The following is a 22,491-nucleotide window of genomic DNA, read 5'->3' on the forward strand; positions in this document are numbered from 1 at the left end:
TGGGTAGTTACAAATACAATTAGCAATCAAATTTGTTATCTAACTGAATAATGAATATAGAAAATATGTCATTTTAACTTCCAAAAGGTATTACACTAGTTATGTAAATTTGAAATCGTTTTATCCATGCATTATTAATTCTGGGTGTCCACATTTTTCTATCGACATCTAAAAGAACAATTTATATTATAAAAATTTAATATTTAAACAATTTTTATAAGCAATTTAATATTACCTATATAAAAAGTAATAATCATACAATTGTTCTTCTTTAGGAAACCGAAAAAATGTATATTTTTATTTTCTTTCTTGCATTTCCGATACTGATTTAGACATTCTTTGTAACTGCAAATAATTGTTAATAAAAACGCCAAAGTTTTAAAAATAAATAACTATAAATCCACTGTAAACCACTTTTTAAAACACTTCAATACAGCTAACGGCAACAATGTTTACAAAATGCCCAAAATGGCTATTATGTGATTTATACGTAACGTCTCTAACATAAACCACACGGAGATAAAACATATACGGAAGTATTCGGGCTTCATCGGTAATGTATTCAATTCGCAGATAAAAACCGTTCATACGTAGCATCATTTTATGGGCAAAATAATCAAAAACTCTATTTTACTCTACAAAATTTATATATATTTAAAGTTTTGTATTTCATATTTATTCTGTTTAATGCAGAAATAATAGTAAATCTGAAAATATCATCTTACGTTGTCACACAGCTGTTCTGTTGGGAAATACGCACGCGTTCAGTCTCTTTAACTTGGATGTATCTCCATTCGAGTTGCACAAAGTAGCCCTATCTGTAAGTGTCGCATATGGGTTAGATATGTGGTATTACATACTTCCGAAACATACCTACTTTTATTTTTCCGTTGAAATGCTTTTCATTATAAACATTCTTTTATAAACGCATTTTGTTTTGGTAATTAAATGTCTTTTCGTTAGCGTCGTGTTCCTCAATTCATTATCATTAATATTTATTTTTTCCTCAATAATTTACGAATAACTTGATAACAAAAAAAGATATCGAACCCTTTTTGGCGTCAAAATGTAGCTACTTTTATGCTCTTCAAACTAACATATAAAAAGTTTTATCCTGCTATTTCACTTTTTTAAGAAAATGTGAAACAACCTAAACTTGGATAAATAGCGCCAATAAATAAACAACACTTCCGTTAGAAATTTCAAACTTATACTATGTTAATCAATTTTTGTGCTGAATTCATTTATGTAAAGAAGACTATAGCATTGCATTTAAAATTTTTGAGAAAAATGTATTAAATGGCATTCTTTTGAAATGACGCCCATCTATAGGTTTCCATATTGAGGTAAATGACATTACGCATTCACCACGAGATAAAGCATGAAAGGACGTTTCCAACGAGGTTTTTGATGAGCCAATCCTTAAAAAAATGCATTTCTCTGATCAGACATTAGGGGCTTCCCCCACCCTTTCTGTCAAGAGATATAACAAAATATCAATAACAAAAGTTATGCGCAATGATTCCGGCTATCCATATTTGTACTATCTAATATACCTGATTAGGAAACATTTCTGAGAAAAATTCAAATCTATGTTTTGGTATGTAGATTGCACCCCCTAGCGGTCGAGCTACGAATTAGAAAACTATTTCCAGCGATTTCTCTTGGTAGATTTATTAATCAAAATTTTTTCCCCAAAGTATTAACGGTATCGAGCGGCTGTATATAGAAAACTAGACGTGCTACGATTATGGGGTAAAAAATCTATTAACAAATACGATCAAAAGAAATTGATTTAAAATATTTTCAAGTTTGAAAAACTTTGACACATCGTAACTTCACCGCTAGGGGGCGCAACTGCTATATTGTTACAGAAAATTGTCGGTTTTTCGAAATTTCGCTTATATAACCTAAGTTGCAAATACAGTTTTTAGATACACTGTTAAACCCTTCACAAGCTTTGTTTGAACTTTTTTTTTTGTTATTACCATAGCAATGTCAGTATGAAGGACGCTATCTTGAAATTTTTAAATTGTCATAACTTCTAAATGCCTTAATCGATTTCAGTAAACGATGGCTCATTTTAAAGAACTATTAATAAAATTTATTTTTATGATATAGGAATGAAAATATTATTTTCCCGCGCAACGGTAGACGACGCTAATGAGAAAAGTTTTGTAATTGTCTCCGTTTACTAAAAAAATTAAATGCAACGATATAGATTTTTTTTCATGGCTTGATAGAACATTCATTATGGAAAACAAATACGCAAACCGGAGGTCAATATCTTTTTTCGTTTTCAAGTTATTGCTAAAATAGTGAGGTTGTGCTAGAACATCCTCCTTTATTTAGTTCTCTAAATAACATTGACATAATCCAAGCCAAAATTAAATTGTAAAACTATACCAATCTTGTCCTTAAAAAGAATTATTGCTTTATTTTAAAATTTATTTGTAACTGCAATATTTCATTTTTTTATTAATTCCAAATATCTGAGTAGTTATAAAGATTATTGTTTCCATAACGAGGCAGGCTATGCCCTATGAAAATAGACAACTGAAAAATTATGCCAAACGAAATGTGACAGCTCTTGCTACGTGCAAAATTAGTGTTATTTGTGTTGGAAAAGTGCTTGTGAACAAGGAAAATGCCTTTTACGAATGTGGAAGAGTATAATATGTTGGCAGTTCAATGTTTGAAAAATGCCGTTATAGCTTCAAGAGAATACGCTTTGCGATACCCTCGTAGAATACGTTACTCCAGATAAGTATTTCAGCATTTATCCAGACGCCACTACATTCTGTAAGAAGACATCGCCGTGCAAGAACGGAAGACAGTATTATTAATATGTTGGCTTGTGTCCATGTAAATACCCAAATAAGTCTAAGGGAATTAGTTAGAGACCTGGGAATTTCATATGGAACACAAGTAGGTATTTTTCTCACGCGAATGACACTAATTTTGCACGAAGCAAGAGCTATCACATATCGTTTGACATGATTTTTTATTTGTCTATTTTCATAGGACATAGCCTCCTTCATTATGGAAACAATAATCTTTATAACTACTCAGATATTTGGAATTAATAAAAAAATGAAATATTGCAGTTATCAAAAAAAATTCAAAATAAAGCAATAATTCTTTTTAAGGACAAGGTTGGTATAGTTTTACAATTTAATTTTGGCTTGGATTATGTCAATGTTATTTAGAGAACTAAATAAAAGAGGATGTTCTCCAGTTTGTGTATTTGTTTTCCATAATCAATGGTCTATAAAACCATGAAAAAAACTTATATCGTTGCATTTAATTTTTTTAGTACTTAAACGGAGACAATTACAAAACTTTTCTCATTAGCGTCGTCTACCGTTGCGCAGGAAAATAATATTTTCATTCCTATATCATAAAAATAAATTTTATTAATAGTTCTTTAAAATGAGCCATCGTTTATTGAAATCGATTAAGGCATTTAGAAGTTATGACAATTTAAAAATTTCAAGATAGCGTCCTTCATTCTGACGTTGCTATGGTAATAACAAAAAAATAGTTGAAACAAAACTTGCGAAGGGTTTAACAATGTATCTAAAAAATATATTTTGAACTTAGGTTATATAAGCTAAATTCCGATAGACCGACAATTTTCTGTAACACTATAGCAGTTGCGCCCTCTAGCGGTAAAGTTACAAACTTGAAAATATTTTAAATCAATTTCTTTTGGTCGTATTTGTTGATAGATTTTTTACCCCATAATCGTAGCACGTCTAGTTTCATATATACAGCCGCTCGATATCGTTAATGGATCACCCTGTAGTACTGGAGGTAGCATGCCATTGTGAAAAGTGGGGCTGAGTGTGCGAGAGAGACAGACAGTATCTCATTACATGCAGTCTCACTGTAGCACGCCGCGATTGGTTGAAGCATTGGAGAGGAGTGGGGGGAATTGAATTAATTAGCTGGAAAAATTATCACGTATGGTGAACATTTTAAAAAAGCAAGTAGAAATACCTCAAGAAAAAGAAATAGTGGTACGCAAAAAACACTCCGTCACGGTCAAATTCCAGATACCAACTGAATTGCGTATTGCTGGTTGCTGGACTGCTTAGTACCTCGTGTTAATTGCCGCGCCGTTGTCACATTGCTCGATATGAATTTTATGGAATTTTAAATTTACTTCAACGCTAATTATTTTTTAGAATTAAGCATAAAGAAGTTCAAAAAAGTGATAAACATTGTATTTTATGGTATTTTATGCACGCAATTATCTCAATATTCCTTAATTAACCGAACTTTTGTACACCAAGTTGGAGATATTGATAATTTTTTTCTCGGCAATGGTCGAGTTTAGGACCCATGTCATATAAGGTTTTTTGTTTATTTTAATGTATTCTATCGTCTGTTAAAATTGAGGCAGGCAAACTTCTAACATCCTGTATGAAAGTCACTTAAACAATCATCATTTACTTTTATTTGTTTGTACTACGTACTTGCCATATTTTTTTAATATCACATTTTTCTCCAGAAAACGCTTGTCCCAATAATTATTGGTCAATATTAAATTAAGAAACATTTCCTCTTATTTTTATTTAAAGATGCACCAATATGGACCACATGATGGGCTAGTCTGTATAACAAATTATTACCATCAAATACCTTGATACTAAGTAACAATTAAGACTAGCAAAAATGATATGATTTCAGCGAAAAGTCGTTAGGTCCTTTGTCTCAGATGTCTGTGATTCATCACTTACAAAAGCTTCTACAAGAATATGAAGAGGCCAAACAATCCTTCAGTGAGGCGCTCCTATTACAAAAGAAAATTGGTGAATCCGATGTGTTAATAACACCACAGAAAATTCAAGAAAGCATACAGGAACTGTACAGGCTAAAATATAACGGGAAGAAGATAAAAGAACTCTACGAATGCCAGAAAAAATCCCGTACCATAGAATACAAACATTCAGAGTACGTACACGAGATACCATACCAACCAGAGGAGGACAGCAGCAAAAATCAGAAAAAGAATACTACTAAAAAAACATATCATCAAAGCAGAGAGTCTAATAAGGGTGAGTTTATTTATAGTACCTATATAAAGCGAAATGTTCCTATTGTAAAGAAATTATAGAAATGTAGCCCTTAAGAGTAAATTGCCAGGTGAATAAAAATTAAAAAAATAGGTTTTTACTAGCCATCTCGGAATCACAAAATCTTTTTCAGTATTTAGACAATTCTCTAGAATTTGATTACGCCTAGGCCTCTTATAAATAGGGTTAAAAAAACCCTATATATAATGATGGCTAAATTGTCTAAATACAAGATGTACCATGTAAAATGGATTCTTTCATAGAACAAGTAATGTTGATAAGACAAAATTTTCGTCATTCATTTTAATTATTTTATATTATGCAGAATGTCCCATTTCTTCTGAGTATTATTTAACTTCATTTAATTTCCTCGTTGAATTTATGCCGCCTTTTTTAAATATGTAAATATTCCCCGAAAATATCAAATATATCCGAACTTAAACAAGATGTGGTTTTCACCAAAAACTTATCTTCTGCATTATAATTTTATTTCCTTTTGTTTTTATTATGGTACGTTGGGGTCCATTCTTTTTAATTTGCGAGATATTTTTCGTTGTTATTTCCGTGTTAAAAATGGACTCTCACCATTTTTTTGGAGGAAAAATTTTCTATATGGCTTTTCGTAGACGAAAATTACTAACCAAATTTACAAGTTAATGTGAATTTAAATTTAGTTTAAACTAGAGTAGCAAATTCAGTTAATTTAAACAAAAGACACAAAACAACCAAATTTTCAACTGTCTATCATGACGTTTAAACAAATGATTGCATCAAAAATAAGCGAAAAACAGAATTTTTTTCAGTATAAACATTTTTTAAGTAATACAATTCTATGGAATATACCTATACCTTCATAAAAAAATCCATACTTTGGAAGATATTTTTACAAATTATAGTCGTGGACAATAAAAACTAAACTACTCTACTAAACTGTATGTACTGCATTGTAGTGTACTTACTACTGTTTACACCCTGTATAGAATGTTGGATTAAATGCTTTAAATGGAAACATTTTTCTGTCCACAGTTATACAACATAAACTAGTCACAAAAATTAAGGGATATTAAAAAAATCCCAAATTTTTGGGTGATTTTCAAAGAGCTGTAACTTGGAGGGAAATGGTCGTAGAGAGAATAAAAAAATGAAATTGAAGCTTCAGTCTCTAGTTTTCGGATCTGGAGTTTAAAATTTTTTAACGTCAGCGATTTTGGAGTAATCATAAGAAAACTAACGAAGAAAGTAAATTTTTCCAAATTTTTGCTCGTCACTAAAAAGAATTTTTCTAATATCCAAAAAAAAATCGAATTTCCGGATTGGAGTTTTTGGGTAAGAAAACATGTAAACGATTTTTTTAATTAAGTTTTAAAGTGACATTTAAAACTAAGGCATTTACAGTGGTCAAAATCATTAAACCAACATTTTTTTGACGGTTGTGAAGCATTGTGGATGTTAAAAATTTTTTTTTAACAATTTTTTTTATTTTTATTCATTTTTTATAATATGTAATTAATGATTTTTGAAGAAAATCTGGATTATTGCTAAAAAAACATTTTCAACTTAAAAAAAATAATAAAAAGCGAAAAATTGCCCGTTACATTGATTTTCAGCAAATACAAATTTCAGCAAATTTAAATATTCCGGGCACTAGGAAAAGAAAATAGCAACGCTTTGAAACTATCAGGGTTTCTTTAGGACATTTTGAGGTTGAAAAGTTACAGCTATTATCCTTAGTTTATCCATTTTGCAAAGTTATTCAAATATAATATAATTTTTTACAATTCTTCCAACATTTCCAATTTTTTTATCAAAGACCAATAATTGCAACTTGTAAAGAATACTTTTCAGTTTTCAATACCCTACTTGGATTTTCTGTACGATCATTATTTCCCGAGTAATTGATTGCCAAAGTCAAAATGACTTTTTTGCTTTGATCGACGGTAACTCAGCGACAAATCATCGTACAGGGCTCCGGAACCCCTCAAATTGTAGGGAATTAAATTATCTAAAAGAGCTTTATGGTGAAATTACAAAAAAAACATTGAAGTCCATAAACCTGTTTAAAGACAAGTAATAATTTTGAAAATTGTTGTTAGTTGGTTTTCTTATGATTGCTCAAAAATCGCTGCCACTAAAAAATTTTAAACTCCAGATCCGAAAACTAGAAACTTGAAGATTCAATTTCCTTTTATTCTCTCTACGACCATTTCCCTTCAAGTTACAGCTCTTTGGAAATCACCCACAATTTTGGGATTTTTTTACTATCCTTTAACTTTTGTGACTAGTGAATTACGTGATTTTTTTAGCAACTTATGGGTACCAAACCAAAAACAACGAGAAAGGTGTAAGAGACTATTCACAAAGTCGATACAGAGACCATTCTCTACCCCCATCATATCCAAATTCATCCAATCATCCCCCAGATCCAAGATATCAATATAATTCCAGACCATATCATCCTCCATATAATCATCCACGTACTCACTGCCATTCTCGTATCGATCCATGGATCAACCATCCTTCAAATTATCCAGGAAACCAGCGGCCTCATAGCTCTCTAGGAGATTACCCTTACAGATATACGCCTGTACCTGGTCCGGACATGCATTATTATCCTCCAAATGCTTACAATCCAGGATATTGCCGTACAGGTTGGTAATAAATTTGAATGTTCTTGTAGCGATCATATTGCTAATGTTTAGGTATTACAGGGTAACCTGGGGGAAAACTGACGACGTGCCAATGCCGACGTCATTCGAATATACAATAATATTGAATATTGTCTTAGTTTGTTCTCCCAAAAGTAAAATATTTTGTTTCAAATTTTAAGGGAACAGCCATATTTGTGGGGTAATACCACTGCTAATACCTAAATCTATATTTTTCAATACTGCTAGATTTCTTATAGCAATTTAGTGTTGGGGTCGTTAGGTAACATATAGTGTATATTTCATATTTTTACTTGTAACACATTCGATTTTTCATTTTTATGTGTATAGTTGTTCCAGAAATAATTTTTCCATTTGCCATTATAACTTAGTATAGTTCTTCATCAATTTATTGGGTCAAAAATTGATAAATTTTATAGATGGCTCCATCTGTCGTGTTGACTCCCAACTGTGCCATTCAAATGGCTACAGTTAGGAAGCGACCTGCCACATTGCAGGTACCTGTTGCACGACTGCCAGCTACAGAGGGCGAAGACAATGTTTTAACTGTCAGTGTTGTGAGAAACAACTACTCCGAGGGCTATATGCCCCTACCAGCATTGAATTATACTCGCAACACCTAGTGCAACAGCTACGGTCGTTCGTCATCAGTTTAACCCACCAGGCACAGATCGGTTTCGGACTTATTAGTCCTCATCAGTGTGTCATAGGTGGGGCAACCGACGAAGGAACCAGCTGTTTTGCGTCGTATCGTCACGACTAGGAAATACATTGTACGCGGGAGCGCAAACGGCACCATCTGTCGTGCTGACTCCCAACTGTGCCATTCAAATGGTTACAGTTAGGAAGCGACCTGCCATGTTGCAGGTACTTGTTGCACGACTGCCACCCACAGAGGGCGAAGACAATGTTTTAATTGTCAGTGTTGCGAGAAACAACTACTCCGAGGGCTATATGCCCCTACCGGCATTGAATTATACTCGCAACACCCAGATCGATAGTATATTTTTTTAGGAGAGATAGGCCATAGAATCACAATGCGTTCCTTATATCGCCGTATTCATTTACCCAAGATTAATGCCCCCTCTAACCAAACATCGTCGTGCCCTTAGATTGAAATGGTGCCATGCACGAGCAAATTTTTCTTGTGGGCCCGCGACCGTCGTAAACGAGTCAGGCGTCGAAGAGGAGAAAGACGGTTCTTGGAGTTTGCCGTAGAACGGGAAACAGCTCTTACCAGAGGTTTTATGGTGTGGGGTGGAATTAGGATAAGTAGCAGAACTCCTCTAGTATTTCTCCAAGGCCAATTGAATGTCCAAAGATACATTCATGAAGTTCTGGAACCGTTTGCTGTACCATACATTCGAGGGTTAAATAATGTCACGTTCCAACAAGATAACGCTCGCCTTCATATTGAAGCGGTTACACTACAGTTCTTGGAAGAGGCTAACATCAATATTTTCCCATGGCCCGCATGTTCACCTGACCATTCGCCTATCGAACATGTCTCGGGTCAAAGATTGGAAATGCTCTCAAACTCTCCAATGAACTTACAACAGCTGCATGATGCTCTACAAATTGCTTGGGATGACCTTTCTCAGGACTCTATAGATCCCCTCATTAGAAGCATGCCCGTTCGAACCGCAGAATGTATTCGTTTAAATGGAGGGGCAACCCATTACTGAATTTGAACTCTGTACATCATAAACACATGTAGAAAATTTGGTTAAAAATTATACTTTTACTAGGCGTTTTTTTTTTGTCACAGTATATTTGAAGCGATTTTAACTATGTTGTGGAAAACAACTACTCTGCTAATATTTAATAAACAACTAAAATCAGCATCACTCGCTATTTTCCAATAGGACAAAGTAATGCTTTATGTTAGTAACCAATGACATTTAAGAGTGACATATCTAAATGCAAGAAATAATTAACTGANAAAAAAAAATTAAAAAAGTGAATTTTCCTAGACCAGATTCGAACCCGGGACCAGCGGTTGGAAGGGAAGGAGCATCTACACTGAGCCATCAGCGACTTCGTTTGTGCGTGTCGTATATCTGTTGCTTAACATACCATGTTTTTCGAAACATTTCATAAATCTAAGTAGCTTTTAAAACAAAACAAATTTGACTCAAACCTGTCAACATTATTGTTTGTGTGCATAGATTTCTCAGTGTTTTGATATTTTGTGTTAAATTGTGTTAAAAAACGAACTAAAAACAAAAAAAACTTCAACAAAAATATTTAGTAGTCGTGGATAAAGTATAGTATTCTACTCCCGTATAATGGCTATTATCCACTCGGTGATTTAGGCCACTCTTCACCTCGTGAATAATACCCATCATTATACGCTCGTTGAATAATATACTATTATTAGCTTATTTATGTTATTTACTATCACTGAAAATTTTTAAATTTCTTTGTTTTATTTAAGTTAGATAATTTCGAAGCAATAATGTTTTTGCATAAATGTGTAGTTTAAGGAGAGAAATTCAAGAAAAGGCATCTGTGTATTATGAATTAAAATCAGTAGCAGTCAGCAAAATATTACAAAAATATTTTATTTTAAGTGATAAAGCTGTGCGGGAATACGTTCCTCTCTAAAAATAAATTGGTAGTATTTTTTTCTGCTCCCTACGAATCTGATTGTACCTACTATAAAGTATTCTTATTTTCTTTTTTGAGATCAAAATCCCTTACGTACAAGGTGTGCTGAAATTATCGTGAAATATTTTATATTTTATTAAATAGTGTATATGAGGTTGGGAAGAGAAATACTTCCTAAGGAATCCAAGTTTCTTCTCTTAAAGGTGAGCGGTCAAAAATAGTTTTTTTTTTCATTGTTTTCTAAACCGTTCAAGAAAAAAACCAATGAAATTTCAAAGCAGATACTACATATTTAGGATTTGAATCAAATGCTTGTCAATTTTCATCAGTTATTTTTTACTACTCTTCTACTATTCGTTCAAATAATGTTTGTTAATTTTATACTACAAAAGTGCTCTAGATTATTTCTATAGCTTACACCATTTTTAAACACAGTTGAGTATAATATGCTACACAGGGAATCATTAGTATCACCTGAAAACCAAGTGCTAGCGTCTTTCCCAGGAAATAAGAGCTAAGTCCGTAAGAATATTACGAAATACCAAATTTACAAATCATCAATGTGGAAATTGTACTACAAACCGGGCAAATTAAAAGCGACCAATCTTAAAAATTGAGAAACAAATAGCTTCTGTGCTTCCAACGTTCCTTAGGAACTACATAGCGAACTTAATCTAAAAGATTCAAGAACACCTCAACTTTATTGCCTTCCATAGATTCACAAGCCAAAAGTGACCTGGCAAGTTAAAAACACTGGAGATTTTATCGACAAGATCATGGAAATTCACAGATCCAGATGAAATCCTGAGTTTATACGTGATATCAATGTTCATATGAATACCAATTCAACAAGCTTTGGAAGAACAACATCGTCGAAGGCTTGTCATAGAAGATAAGAATTGGGATTTACTAGATCTAACAAAAGTATGCACTAGATTATCTTCAGGAATCAGTTTTATGATCAAACTGAATTAGCTATTCACACTCTTCCCCAGTTTTGGTAAATATGGAACATAGAAGCTTTTGAAGAAAAAGCGACATAAATAGATTACTGTCAGCTACACCATGAAGTCATAGGAACACGATAGTCTACAGGGTGTTAAAAAAAGAGTGTAAAATATTTCAGGAGGTAATAGTATGAACCAAAATAAGCAGAAAAGTCTTAATAAACATGGGTCCGCAAAGTAACGGTTGCGGAGATATGGACCACTATTCGTTTTTCAAACATTTTATTTTATTAGGAATAAACCGACAAAGGAAGCTTTTAACAAACAAAAAACAAAGTTACAGAAGATGTTCAAAGTGCCCTCCGTCCATTTCCAAGCAGGCACGACATCTTCGTCTCAACGATATTCGAACTCTTTCGAAAACACCCTCCTTGGTTTGGATTTCTTGACACTTTTGATTAATCCGTAGCTGCAGCTCTTCCAGGCTATTTACAGGAGTACCATACACTAATGTCTTCAAATATCCCCAAACAAAGAAATCTAGAGGGTTCAGATCAGGCGATCTTGGAGGCCATAAAACAGGTCCGGCCCTTCCTACCCATCTATGTGGAAAAGTTTGGTGTAAATGCTCTCTAACGGCCATGGAAAAATGAGCTGGAGCACCATCATGCTGGAACCACATTTGTTGCCTCTGATTCAAAGGAATGTCTTCCAAAAACTCATACAGTGTGTTCTGCAGAAAGTTGAGGTAAGCAGCGCCTGTTAATCGGTTTGGTAAAACAACAGGACCTAGAAACCTGTCACCTACAATACCCATCCAAATGTTTAATGAAAAACGTGCCTGATGTCCAGATTCTATTAGAGCATGAGGATTTTCGTCGGCCCAAATATGCGTATTGTGAAAATTAAACACTCCATTTCTTGTGAACCCGGCCTCATCAGTAAAAAGAATGTTTGCAAGAAAACGAGGGTCTTCAGCATCATGACGTAGAAACCAGCGGCAAAAAACCAAACGTGCTTGATGATCATTTATTGGATTTAAGGCCTGTACTCGTTGCACATGGTATGGATAAAGCAGTTGCTCGTGAAGGATTCTCCAAACAAGAGGACCACTAATTCCTACCTCGGCTGATATTCTCCGCACACTCGTACCTGGATTCTGCTCTACCAGTGCTAGAATTTCTTCTTCTGCTCTAGGAGTGGATACCGACCTTGGTCTTCCGGATAAATGGCACTGTTTGCTCAAGGAACCGGTATCACGCAATCTTTGGTGAATTCTTCCAAACATGCGTTGTGAAGGAATCTGGCGATTTGGATAAGCGTCAACATAAAGACGTCGCGCTTCGGTGGCGTTCCCATTAGCACGACCATACATGAAATGCATGTCTGTTAATTCTGCGTTAGAGTAACCAGCCATAGCGAAAGAAAACTTGTGCACTGAGAACAACTGTCAAATACGTACTGTTTATTTCACTAAACATCAACCAACTATTATAAGAAAATACTCAACGTTTTTGCAAAATAAAAAAGGGGCTAAAAAACATAAAACATTCCATATCTCCGCAACCGTTACTTTGCGGACCCATGTTTATTGAGACTTTTCTGCTTATTTTGGTTCATACTATTGCCTCCTTAAATATTTTACACTTTTTTTTTAACACCTTGTATAATGCCTAGATATCTATGTCAATATGAATTCAGAAATATCCGTAAAATATTTTCAGGCGTTGTAGCTATTTTAGGAAAAATGTTTGCGCCACTATTCATATAAACTTTTTCTCTTATTTTTAGTTGTAGATATTCTGCATATCGTATGAAAATACTATAACTATTTACCGTTTCAGATATGGGCGTGCCAAACAGAAATAATGATGTAAGAAATAGTTATGAACTTAAAGTGGTTTTGAACGGGTCAAAGACTGAGCCCCTACCAAATAATCCTCCATCGCATTTACCTCCTTCAGGGCAACAATTCCAACCAGATTTTTATCCACCAGGAACATCTTACTCTCCAAATTATGAAGATTTTTTACACTACAATTGTGGACGTTATGATAATTATCATTTCCGAGGTACTGGTAGGCCACAACAAAGCCAAAGGGCACCTCAAAATAGACCCAATGAACGTGGTAACTATAGTAGAGGACGTGGCGGTTATAGAGGAAGACGAGGAGGACAACAGTGGTTTCCTAAAAATAATAATTTGAAAGCAGACAGTGATACTGATACAGATTAGTTTGCACTGTTTGAAATTTCTTTTTATTGTTTCATATTATTTTACTATTATTCCTTCATTTCCGTGTTTTTTAACATATGATAAACACAGAACAGTTTTATCCACTGAAAATATTCTATTGAGGCATATTAATTATAGCAAATACCTATATAATAATAATTTGAAGTTTAACTGCAATATATGTAATATTTAACATCAAATCTTTAGTACTTAACAACTATACAGGGTGTTAGTAAATAAGTGCGACAAATTTCAGGGGGTGATTCTACATGAGAAAATAATGGCGGTTTGCTTATAAACGTGTGTCCGCAAATGATTCCTTTTCCGAGATACGGGGTGTCAAAGTTTTTCTTAAAAACTGACGATTTAATTTATTGCTCTGAAACCGGTCGAGATGTGCAAATGAAATTTGGTGGGTTTTAAGAGGTAGTTATTGCGCATTTTTTGTCATGCAATTAAGAATTTTATGTTCATCATTGGCGCGCGTACGGGTAATAATCTCAATTTTTTTAAAGAAAAAAATGGTACGCCACTGAAATATTACAAATTAAAAATAATTTTTTAATTCCTCGTTCAATTTGTGACAAAAAATCTCTCTTGCCATTTCTTCGTATGGGGCGCCGTTTTCATGCAAAAAATAAAACATCTTAACGCGTATTTTTTATTTCTTTAACACATTATCAAGAACTATCTAATATCTACAATAACATTAAACCAGAACAATAACAGAAAATAACACTAATAAAATTTTGAAAAGCCGCAAAGCTACAACAAATGTTCAAAATTACCTCCCTCAGACGTGACACAAGATTTAACTCTTCGCCTCATTGATTGTGTATTAAAGAAATAAAAAATACGCGTTAAGATGTTTTATTTTTTTGCATCAAAACGGCGCCCCATACAAAGAAAAGGCAAGAGAGATTTTTTGTCACAAATTGAACGAGGAATTCAAAAATGATTTAAGATATTTCAAACAACTCATATTTCTATTAATAATAAATTTTTCCTAAAAACAGACCTTGTTTCTGGTCAGCATGCTACGTCTGCATTTATTTTTAATTTGTAATATCTCAGTGGCGTACCATTTTTTTCTTTAATTACCCGTACGCTCGCCAATGATGAACATAAAATTCTTAATTGCGTGTCAAAAAAATGCGCGATAACTACTTCTTAAAACCCACCAAATTTCATTTGCACATCTCGACCGGTTTCAAAGCAATAAATTAAATTGTCAGTTTTTAAGAAAAACTTTGACACCCCGTTTCGGGGGGAAATCTCGGAAAACGAATTATTTGCGGACATACGTTTATAAGCAAGCTGCCATTATTTTCTCATGTAGAATCACCCCCTGAAATTTGTCGCACTTATTTACTAACACCCTGTATACTACTATTTTTAGCACTATTGTCATGTAATTTTTTATCACATTACATATTTTTATTTTTGATCTATTTATCTTTTTATACAATTTTTTTTTTACTTTTTAATTAATACAGCTATATTTAAATGTCAGTTGCTAAATACAGCGATGGTAAGAATGTATTATCCTCTTATACCTCTTTAAGAAAAAAAGTGTTTAAATTGTAAATGAAACTATTTTTAATAAATGTTTAATTAAGCAGAATATCTGCGTTTTTTTAATCAACCAATATTGTTAATTTATTGCTTAATTTTTTTTGTAATGTATTCCCGTTTAAATTCCCCAGCTAGATCTAAAGTCGGCTCCAGATTAAGCAATCATTCTGCAAACAGTTGACTAAATAATTATAAACATCCTGTACATAGTCAAAATTACCATGGAACCATGTTTACCGATATTAAATTTACTAAACAAATCTGTAATTCTTTATTAACAAAAATATCTATTATTAATGGTGTGTGAATAAGGATTCCGAGCTTTATTCCTTATTCCTGTTCTTGGCAATGGACATATATTCCAAGCAGTTTTCTTTATAATGTCCTGTTATCTACCTTACCGATAATATTTCAATATTTTGTCCCCTATACCATATAATTCGATCATTCTCTTTTTACCTTTTCTTTAAAAAACTCCCATAGAAAAAATGACATGGAGGTCAAAGTAGGACCTCTTACTGATCATAAAATTATCCATTCAAATAAAAATTTAAATATACTGTTCTTTGTGTAAATCGTGACAAAGTTTATTATAAAAGATTTATAGGGTAGTATTCTTGCATAACAAGTATTTAAAGATCTGTTTAACGAAGTTAATAGCAATAAAGTATAAAAATTCACTGGTTCCATGACAATCTTGATTGTTTTCATTATGGAGGATCAGTAAATAAATCCAAATATTGTGCAAACTGAAAACTCAAGTGTATGTAAATATCACAGTAATCAGAAAACGGAGATTCCAATATGAGACAAATATATAGGCTGTTCCATTTAAAAAGCTAAGGTTTAGTTTATGCCTTCGAAACGCAACAGTCAATTGTTTTTTATTTTCTTTATTTCTTTGTTATCACAACAAAATTTCTTATAATTTTGGTGTTTTCCTAGAACCTATACCTATCTTTAACCGTTTTCGAGATAATGACGTCTAAATATAGATTATGGAAAATTTTCAAAAATTACTCTCGATACGTAAAGACTGTAACGTCAAAGTCAGTTGGAACTGGCGTACTTTCTGCTAAATACATTTTGTGTTTTTCAAATATTTAAGCGCAGCTAATAAAACATAAAACACACCACAGAAATGAGACAACCCCTAAATCCAAAAGCCAAAGGCTTGTGCGGAAGGGGGTTACACTTGAAAAAACGCGGACATGAATTTAATTATTAATTTTAATTTATTTGGTACAAACTGACAAAGCCAGAACACAGCAAGAATAATGTGAAATATTTAATAACAAATATCCAAATCAAACAATCATTCAAGCTACTGTAAGAAAAATTTGCAAAAAATTCAAGATTATAAACTAATCCAAACAAACAAGAGTTAAATTAAATGTTCAAATTGCCATCTACTGATATCTTGACAATACCCAAGCCTATGTACAAACTCATCTTGAACATTATTTAATACGTTTCTGTTAATATTGCTAATTTCCTGACTGATTCGGGTTTTTAAGTCCTCTATGTTTTGCTGTGGATTTACATAAACTTTGGATTTTAAATAACCCCCAGTCCAAAGGAGTGAGATCGGGTGATCTCGGAGGCCACTCTATTGGTCCCTTTCTTCCAATCCAACGCCCAGGAAAACATTCGTCTAAATAAGCTCGGACTTGACGAGTAAAATGAGGTGGCGCGCCATCCTGTTGAAAATACAAGGTATCGCTTGGCATGTCAGGCTCATTTGCGTTTGGAAAAATTTGAATTGGGGCGGGAATTAGATCAAACTGAAGGAAGGCCAAATATCTTTCTTCGAAGAAAAAAGAGGCAGGAACTTGATAATTAATTATGCCTGCCCACACATTCAATTTCTGTGGGTACTGAGTATGTGCTTCAGTCATCCAATGATGATTGTTTTGACTCCAATACCTGCAGTTTTGGCGGTTAACAATACCATTCAAACAGAAAGTTGCCTCGTCTGAGAAAAGGACTTGCCGATGAAACTATGGGTTGCGATCGGATAATGTTGAAATGGTTTCATAAAATTGGGTGCGGCGATCAGGATCGTCTTCGTTGAGTTCTTGTATTAAATGAATTTTGTACGGGTGATATTTCTCTTTTTTCAAAATACGCAAAACTGATATTTTTTCCCCCAGCAATATTTCTGCTCGGCTATGAGGATTTTCTTGCAGCTGCAATAAGATATTTAACTTAATGTCCTCGTCTATTTTCATACTACCTGTATGGACATATTTTATGTGACCAGAATCTCGAAATTTCTTTGCTTACAGTGGCTTGATTTATTGGATGATATGGATACTTGTTATTAAATATATCACACATTTCTTGTTGTGTTCTGACTTTGTCACCGTGTCTCAAATAAATTAGAATTTCTATCCGCTACGTTTCTGTTAGATGCGCCATCTACTTAAGTAATAGCACTGTCCTAAATAATAAAAAATAGTAGTAGTGAACAAGGTACATCAGTTTCAACTGATTTTGACGTTACCTATTTAATATTTAGTTGCTTGACGACGGCTACAATGCGTGTTTTTCTGGAGAGTTTTTTAAGTTTTTTGTTCTTTACAAAAAAAACATGAAACGGTACTAAAAATTTGCAAAATAACCTAGCTTGTAATTTAAATAGTGACATTTAACAAAATCATATTTTATACAATAAAATTATGCGTTTTTAATGAAATTATACCTAAATACCTCACTTATATTCTTTACATTCAAGTCATTGCGTCCTAATGATCAAAATACTTAAATCACCGAAACATTTATTTTTTATGGATTTTTCAGATTTGAAGCAACTTTCTGTAAACCACACAAATCTAAGATGGAAAAGTAAACGCGGTTTTATTTTAAAGCCAGCAGGGTAAATCTCAGGGTAATTTTTGCAAATTTTCCATATTCTATATTCAGACGCCATTATCTCGAAAACTGTTAAAGATAGGTATAGGTTATGTTACATAAAAAATGATCAGAATTCCATGGAGAATTGAATAAAAATACAAAAAAGTGGGGTTTCCATTAAAAAAAGTTGGCCTTGATTTCATAACTTTTTTTTGGGCCATCATGTATAAATGAAAATTGCTTCAGAAAATGCGCAACTAAAAATATAATTCGACGGGTCCCAGCGATTTTTCAATTAACGAACATCTGATTTTTAAATAAATATATTCCATACTTTTGCCGCTCACGGTATCACAATTTAATTTGCTTCTTTTTGAGGCACCTTTTCTGAGATTATCTGTCATTTCTTAATTCTGTCACAAATTACCGAAATTCATGAAATAGTTGAGAGCTACCAGAATTTGTGTCCGTCATGTTTTAAGTAACAGTTGTCAGGCGCTAGTGTCTCATTTACTGTCTAGGCATTAGAATGATTTTTACTGCAGCTAACTTAAAAAATTTGTTTTTAATGAAATTAATTTTATTTATTGTAAACATTTATAGTGTGATTAGAACAGCCTGTTAGGGATATCCGTTGTCCTGTTTGTTTTGAAACATTTACTTCGTCTATATAGGTTGAAGTGTTTTCACTAGAAGATGGTTTATGAACTATTGAATCATCCAAAGTAGTTGAATTTATTTAAAAAATCAGGAAATTTTTTTGCTAGCAACTGATGGAATGAGTTATGGAATGGATTACTCAATGTAGCCTTCAGAAGATTTCCATCCACCATGCATCAATGTCCGGTATATTCGTGAGCATCCTTCAATTTGAGAAACACAGCAACTTGTTTTGGCATTTTACCAAATGTATTAATTCCTATTGATTGGTTATATGCTTTACCATTTGAATATTAAAAAAAAATCTATTACTATCTGTTTGTGGAAAATCTTACGGTACTATATTTCCGATATTATGTCTAAATATTCGCTTACAATAAAGGATCTTTTTTCTTTGTTTTTGTAGTTGACAGAGAGATCAGCAATATATTTCCCACATCTTCATTATCTCCAATTTTAAATTGAAGTACCTAATTCGTCACATCGACACGGTCCAGACATGGTCCTAAAATAATAATAATCAGTATTCTTCGTTTACAAAATATTTTGTTTATAATTACCTTTGTACCTAAATACTTATAAGGGGCCTCCAAATTTGTTAATTTGTTCATTTTCTAAAACGCGTAATATTTTTTAGCAAGATATCCATCCGATTACCGTTTCAACAATGCTGTTAATTTTAAATGCTTCCCAATATCGATGTTGTCGTAAACATTCAAAGTAGCTCTGAGCATCGCATGTATTGACCATAATGAAGAAGATTTCATACTTTTGCTTAATTCAGAAAAATATACCAATAGTACATTTTCTGAAATAGACTATTATTCTCAGCCCGGTAATCATACATTTTTTATATGTTTGCTGATATATCTACTGATAATAAATTACACTCTATTTGCTTTGCTAATTCAATAAAATTTCTGGCGCAGTTAATGTGAATTCTTCCATCTCAAATAATAAATAGTTATTTTTATGGATATAAATAGGAATAATATGGTGAATACTGTGTACCTAAATTATTTACTTAATAACGCTCGTATCATAGCAACTAGAGTCAACCTGATGAAATTATTATTATTCATGAAAGAAGTATCATACAGATTTAATAATATAAAATAAATAGCTTTAATGTATTTACTAAGCGGTAAAGTAGGTTTAATGTCTTGGCTGCTTTAATAGACTCGGCTGCGCCTCGTCTCTTAAATATCAGCCGCGGCCATTAAAACTTGTACTTTACTGTCTAGTTAAGCAAATAACTAATATATTTGATGTACTATACGTTTTTAAAACACGGGAACACTATTTTAAATCGCCCTATATAGATAATTCAACAGCCCAAAAAAAAGTATTATTGAACTTAATTGGTTCCCAAATGTCGGTAATTTAATCTGTCAATGCATTCCTTCACTACGTCTATTACCCAACTGTTGTTAATAAGTGTCAATATTTTTTTTGAGCGTGCCTGAATAGCACTGAAAAATAAAATCTCACTACTCGCTTTTTTTTTATGAAAATATATACTATATAGTTTTCTGTTGACATCAACGTTATGTTACGTAAACATAATTCTAATTTTCTAGTACGCATTCCAGTACTTTTGAATCTGCCGATTTCTTACATTTACAATAATCTCTACGTACCATAAGTACTCAGTACAAAAAGTTTCTATTTATTTTTATGTGTCGGTGTTAAGGCCTGATTGCTTCTTAGTCTGCAAATAGACTGAACTAGATTTGGAAGAAAAAATTGTTTACACTCTGACTGCTTATGACGCTAAGATATAGTGCATGTTTTGTGAGTCAGAATAAACTTGACAGATACGTAAAGCAGTGTCAAAAAATTTAAAGTATCCTGTGAATATGTTTGCCTCCGTGGGGTCAGTCCTGAAATTGCATACGTGGTCAGACAATCAGCTAGAACAGATAGCAACGTTCAACCCAAAAAAGAGTCATGGGCCCGACCCAAAGATCATAAGCGTTTCTTGGTGTCACGACAACAGCTACATCGCTCTGCTTCCTGAAGACAGCCAACCGCAGATTGTGTCGTCCAAAGACAAAAGGAATATCAATTTGGTCCACACCATCAATGCTTTAAAAGACGTAACAGCTGTGACTTTCAAAAACCATACAAAGAGGAATATAGCGCTAGCTAATAAATTAGGAGAAATAGTGATTTACGACACGAAAAATAGAAATATTAACAGCAAAATCGCCTGTTTACCTGGATTTATAAAATTCTTAGAGTACAACTATCGAGATGAGCAACTCGCTATATTAGGTGAAAATGTGTTAAGCATATTTGTGGAACACGAAGGAATGAACGGGTTCATAAAAGAATTTCAGAGTGAAACGTCAACTATCATCAAATATCACCCATCGATACCAAATCTCATCGCCGTAGGTAGTGAAAATGGATGTGTAACTCTATGGGACACAGATAAAGAAGAAAAACTGAGTAGTTATCAAAAACATTCATCGTCAGTGACAGGAATTGGCTTCTCCCGCAGTCAAAAGATGATGGTGACCACAGGAATGGACAATAAAATATGCGTCCTAGACAACTCTTCTTCTGACTGTTTGTTCAAAATGAGCATTCACCAAGCGGTTACGTCTGTGGACATAAGTCCAGACGATTTTTATATAGCTGCTGGTTTGGAAGACGGATGTATTTGTATCTATGATATTCGAGATCCTCTAAAGTATCTCATTTGTGCTCAGGTCCACAACTCTTCAGTCAACAAAATCTCTTTTGAGAAAGGGCCAGTAATCGTTGAAAGTTTACACGATGGCCATTCATTGACCACAATTAACGGTAGTGATTTTTGTGACAATCGTAAAGCTGAGATAACAAATCCTGAAGGAAAAAATAATAACAATTTCGAGGATAACTTGAAGAAAGAGTTGTTCAAAATGGTGAAGACGCAAATGAATTATCTAGAAACACAGCTAGCTGAGCATTGCACAAAGTTTCAGTCTTTCATTAACAAGGAGTTTGATTCGATCCATAACGCTATGGGGAGGTGGGATGTATTCAACGTGGGCGATACCAACGAAATTGTGCAAGCAATCGACACCACAGATGTCAAAAGTACCAAAAGCGTATCAACTCGGAAATCCACCAGCTATTAGTTGTTGTGTAGTGAATTTTAATGATTACAGATATTCGAAACTAGATTAAATGAAATTGTATAGGGGATCATGTCTGAATGGTAAACGTTGATGTAATCAATTTGCCCGCTGATATAGGTGTTAAAATACTATTGAAATAAAATAATAACTCACTATTTGGGGCTAATTTATTTAATAGTGTGTCTATAAGCTACTGGCATAATATTTCTGCAAATAGTGTGCGCTCTGAGTATATTTTCATCTTATATTATCAATTCGAATAATGAATGGTAAAAATATTCTAAGTGTACGTACACTCCGAGGGGTGATCCGCTGATGTATTCTTCGTACGTTTGCCCTGGAATCTTTATGTAATCGTTTCTGAAATCTTTGCAATCTCCGTGTAATTAAGACGTTTTAATAATTATCTTTTTGAAATTTTGTAATCATCTAAGAATCTCTTTGAAATTGAAATCTATGAAATTTTATCTGTAATCTACGTAATCTTATCTGCAATCTATGTAATCTATCTGTAATCTACGTAATCTTATCTGTAATCCTCGCTGTAATCTATGTAATCAGTTAATGAATTTCGTCGATGTAGTCGTTATACAACGCCCCCCCTACCTCATTTTCCAAAGGATGCCACAGAAACCTCGACAGAAACCTATATGGTGTGATTTGTGTGTTCCGAAAGGTAATCCGCCAAGGAAAAAACATACGAAGATTACAAAATTTCTGAAATCTCTTGTA

The 22,491-nt window shown here is 33.3% G+C and overlaps 2 protein-coding genes across 2 annotated transcripts in view; both read left to right on the forward strand.

Moving 5' to 3' along the window:
- Window positions 1-13,540, forward strand: part of LOC111692176 — a 27,524-nt gene extending 13,984 nt beyond the window's left edge. Inside the window, exons 4-6 of the mRNA XM_023455986.1 lie at window positions 4,696-5,063; window positions 7,385-7,729; window positions 13,149-13,540. Of these exons, the coding sequence (XP_023311754.1) occupies window positions 4,696-5,063; window positions 7,385-7,729; window positions 13,149-13,540 (1,105 nt within the window). The remainder of the gene's footprint in view (window positions 1-4,695; window positions 5,064-7,384; window positions 7,730-13,148) is intronic.
- A 6,950-nt stretch (window positions 13,541-20,490) lies between these two features.
- LOC108914576 (protein NEDD1-like) lies at window positions 20,491-21,759 on the forward strand. Its single transcript, XM_018720409.1, has one exon. The coding sequence runs from the start codon at window positions 20,491-20,493 to the stop codon at window positions 21,757-21,759; it is 1,269 nt and encodes a 422-aa protein (XP_018575925.1).
- The last annotated feature ends 732 nt before the right edge of the window (window positions 21,760-22,491 follow it).

The sequence above is a fragment of the Anoplophora glabripennis genome, unplaced genomic scaffold (assembly GCF_000390285.2).
Source record: "Anoplophora glabripennis isolate ALB-LARVAE unplaced genomic scaffold, Agla_2.0 scaffold1056, whole genome shotgun sequence".
NCBI classification, from domain to species: domain Eukaryota; kingdom Metazoa; phylum Arthropoda; class Insecta; order Coleoptera; family Cerambycidae; genus Anoplophora; species Anoplophora glabripennis.

What these genes read in the sequence shown, in the direction of transcription:
- LOC108914576 (XM_018720409.1), top strand. Translation starts at nt 20,491, where the DNA reads ATGTTTGCCTCCGTGGGGTCAGTCCTGAAATTGCATACGTGGTCAGAC.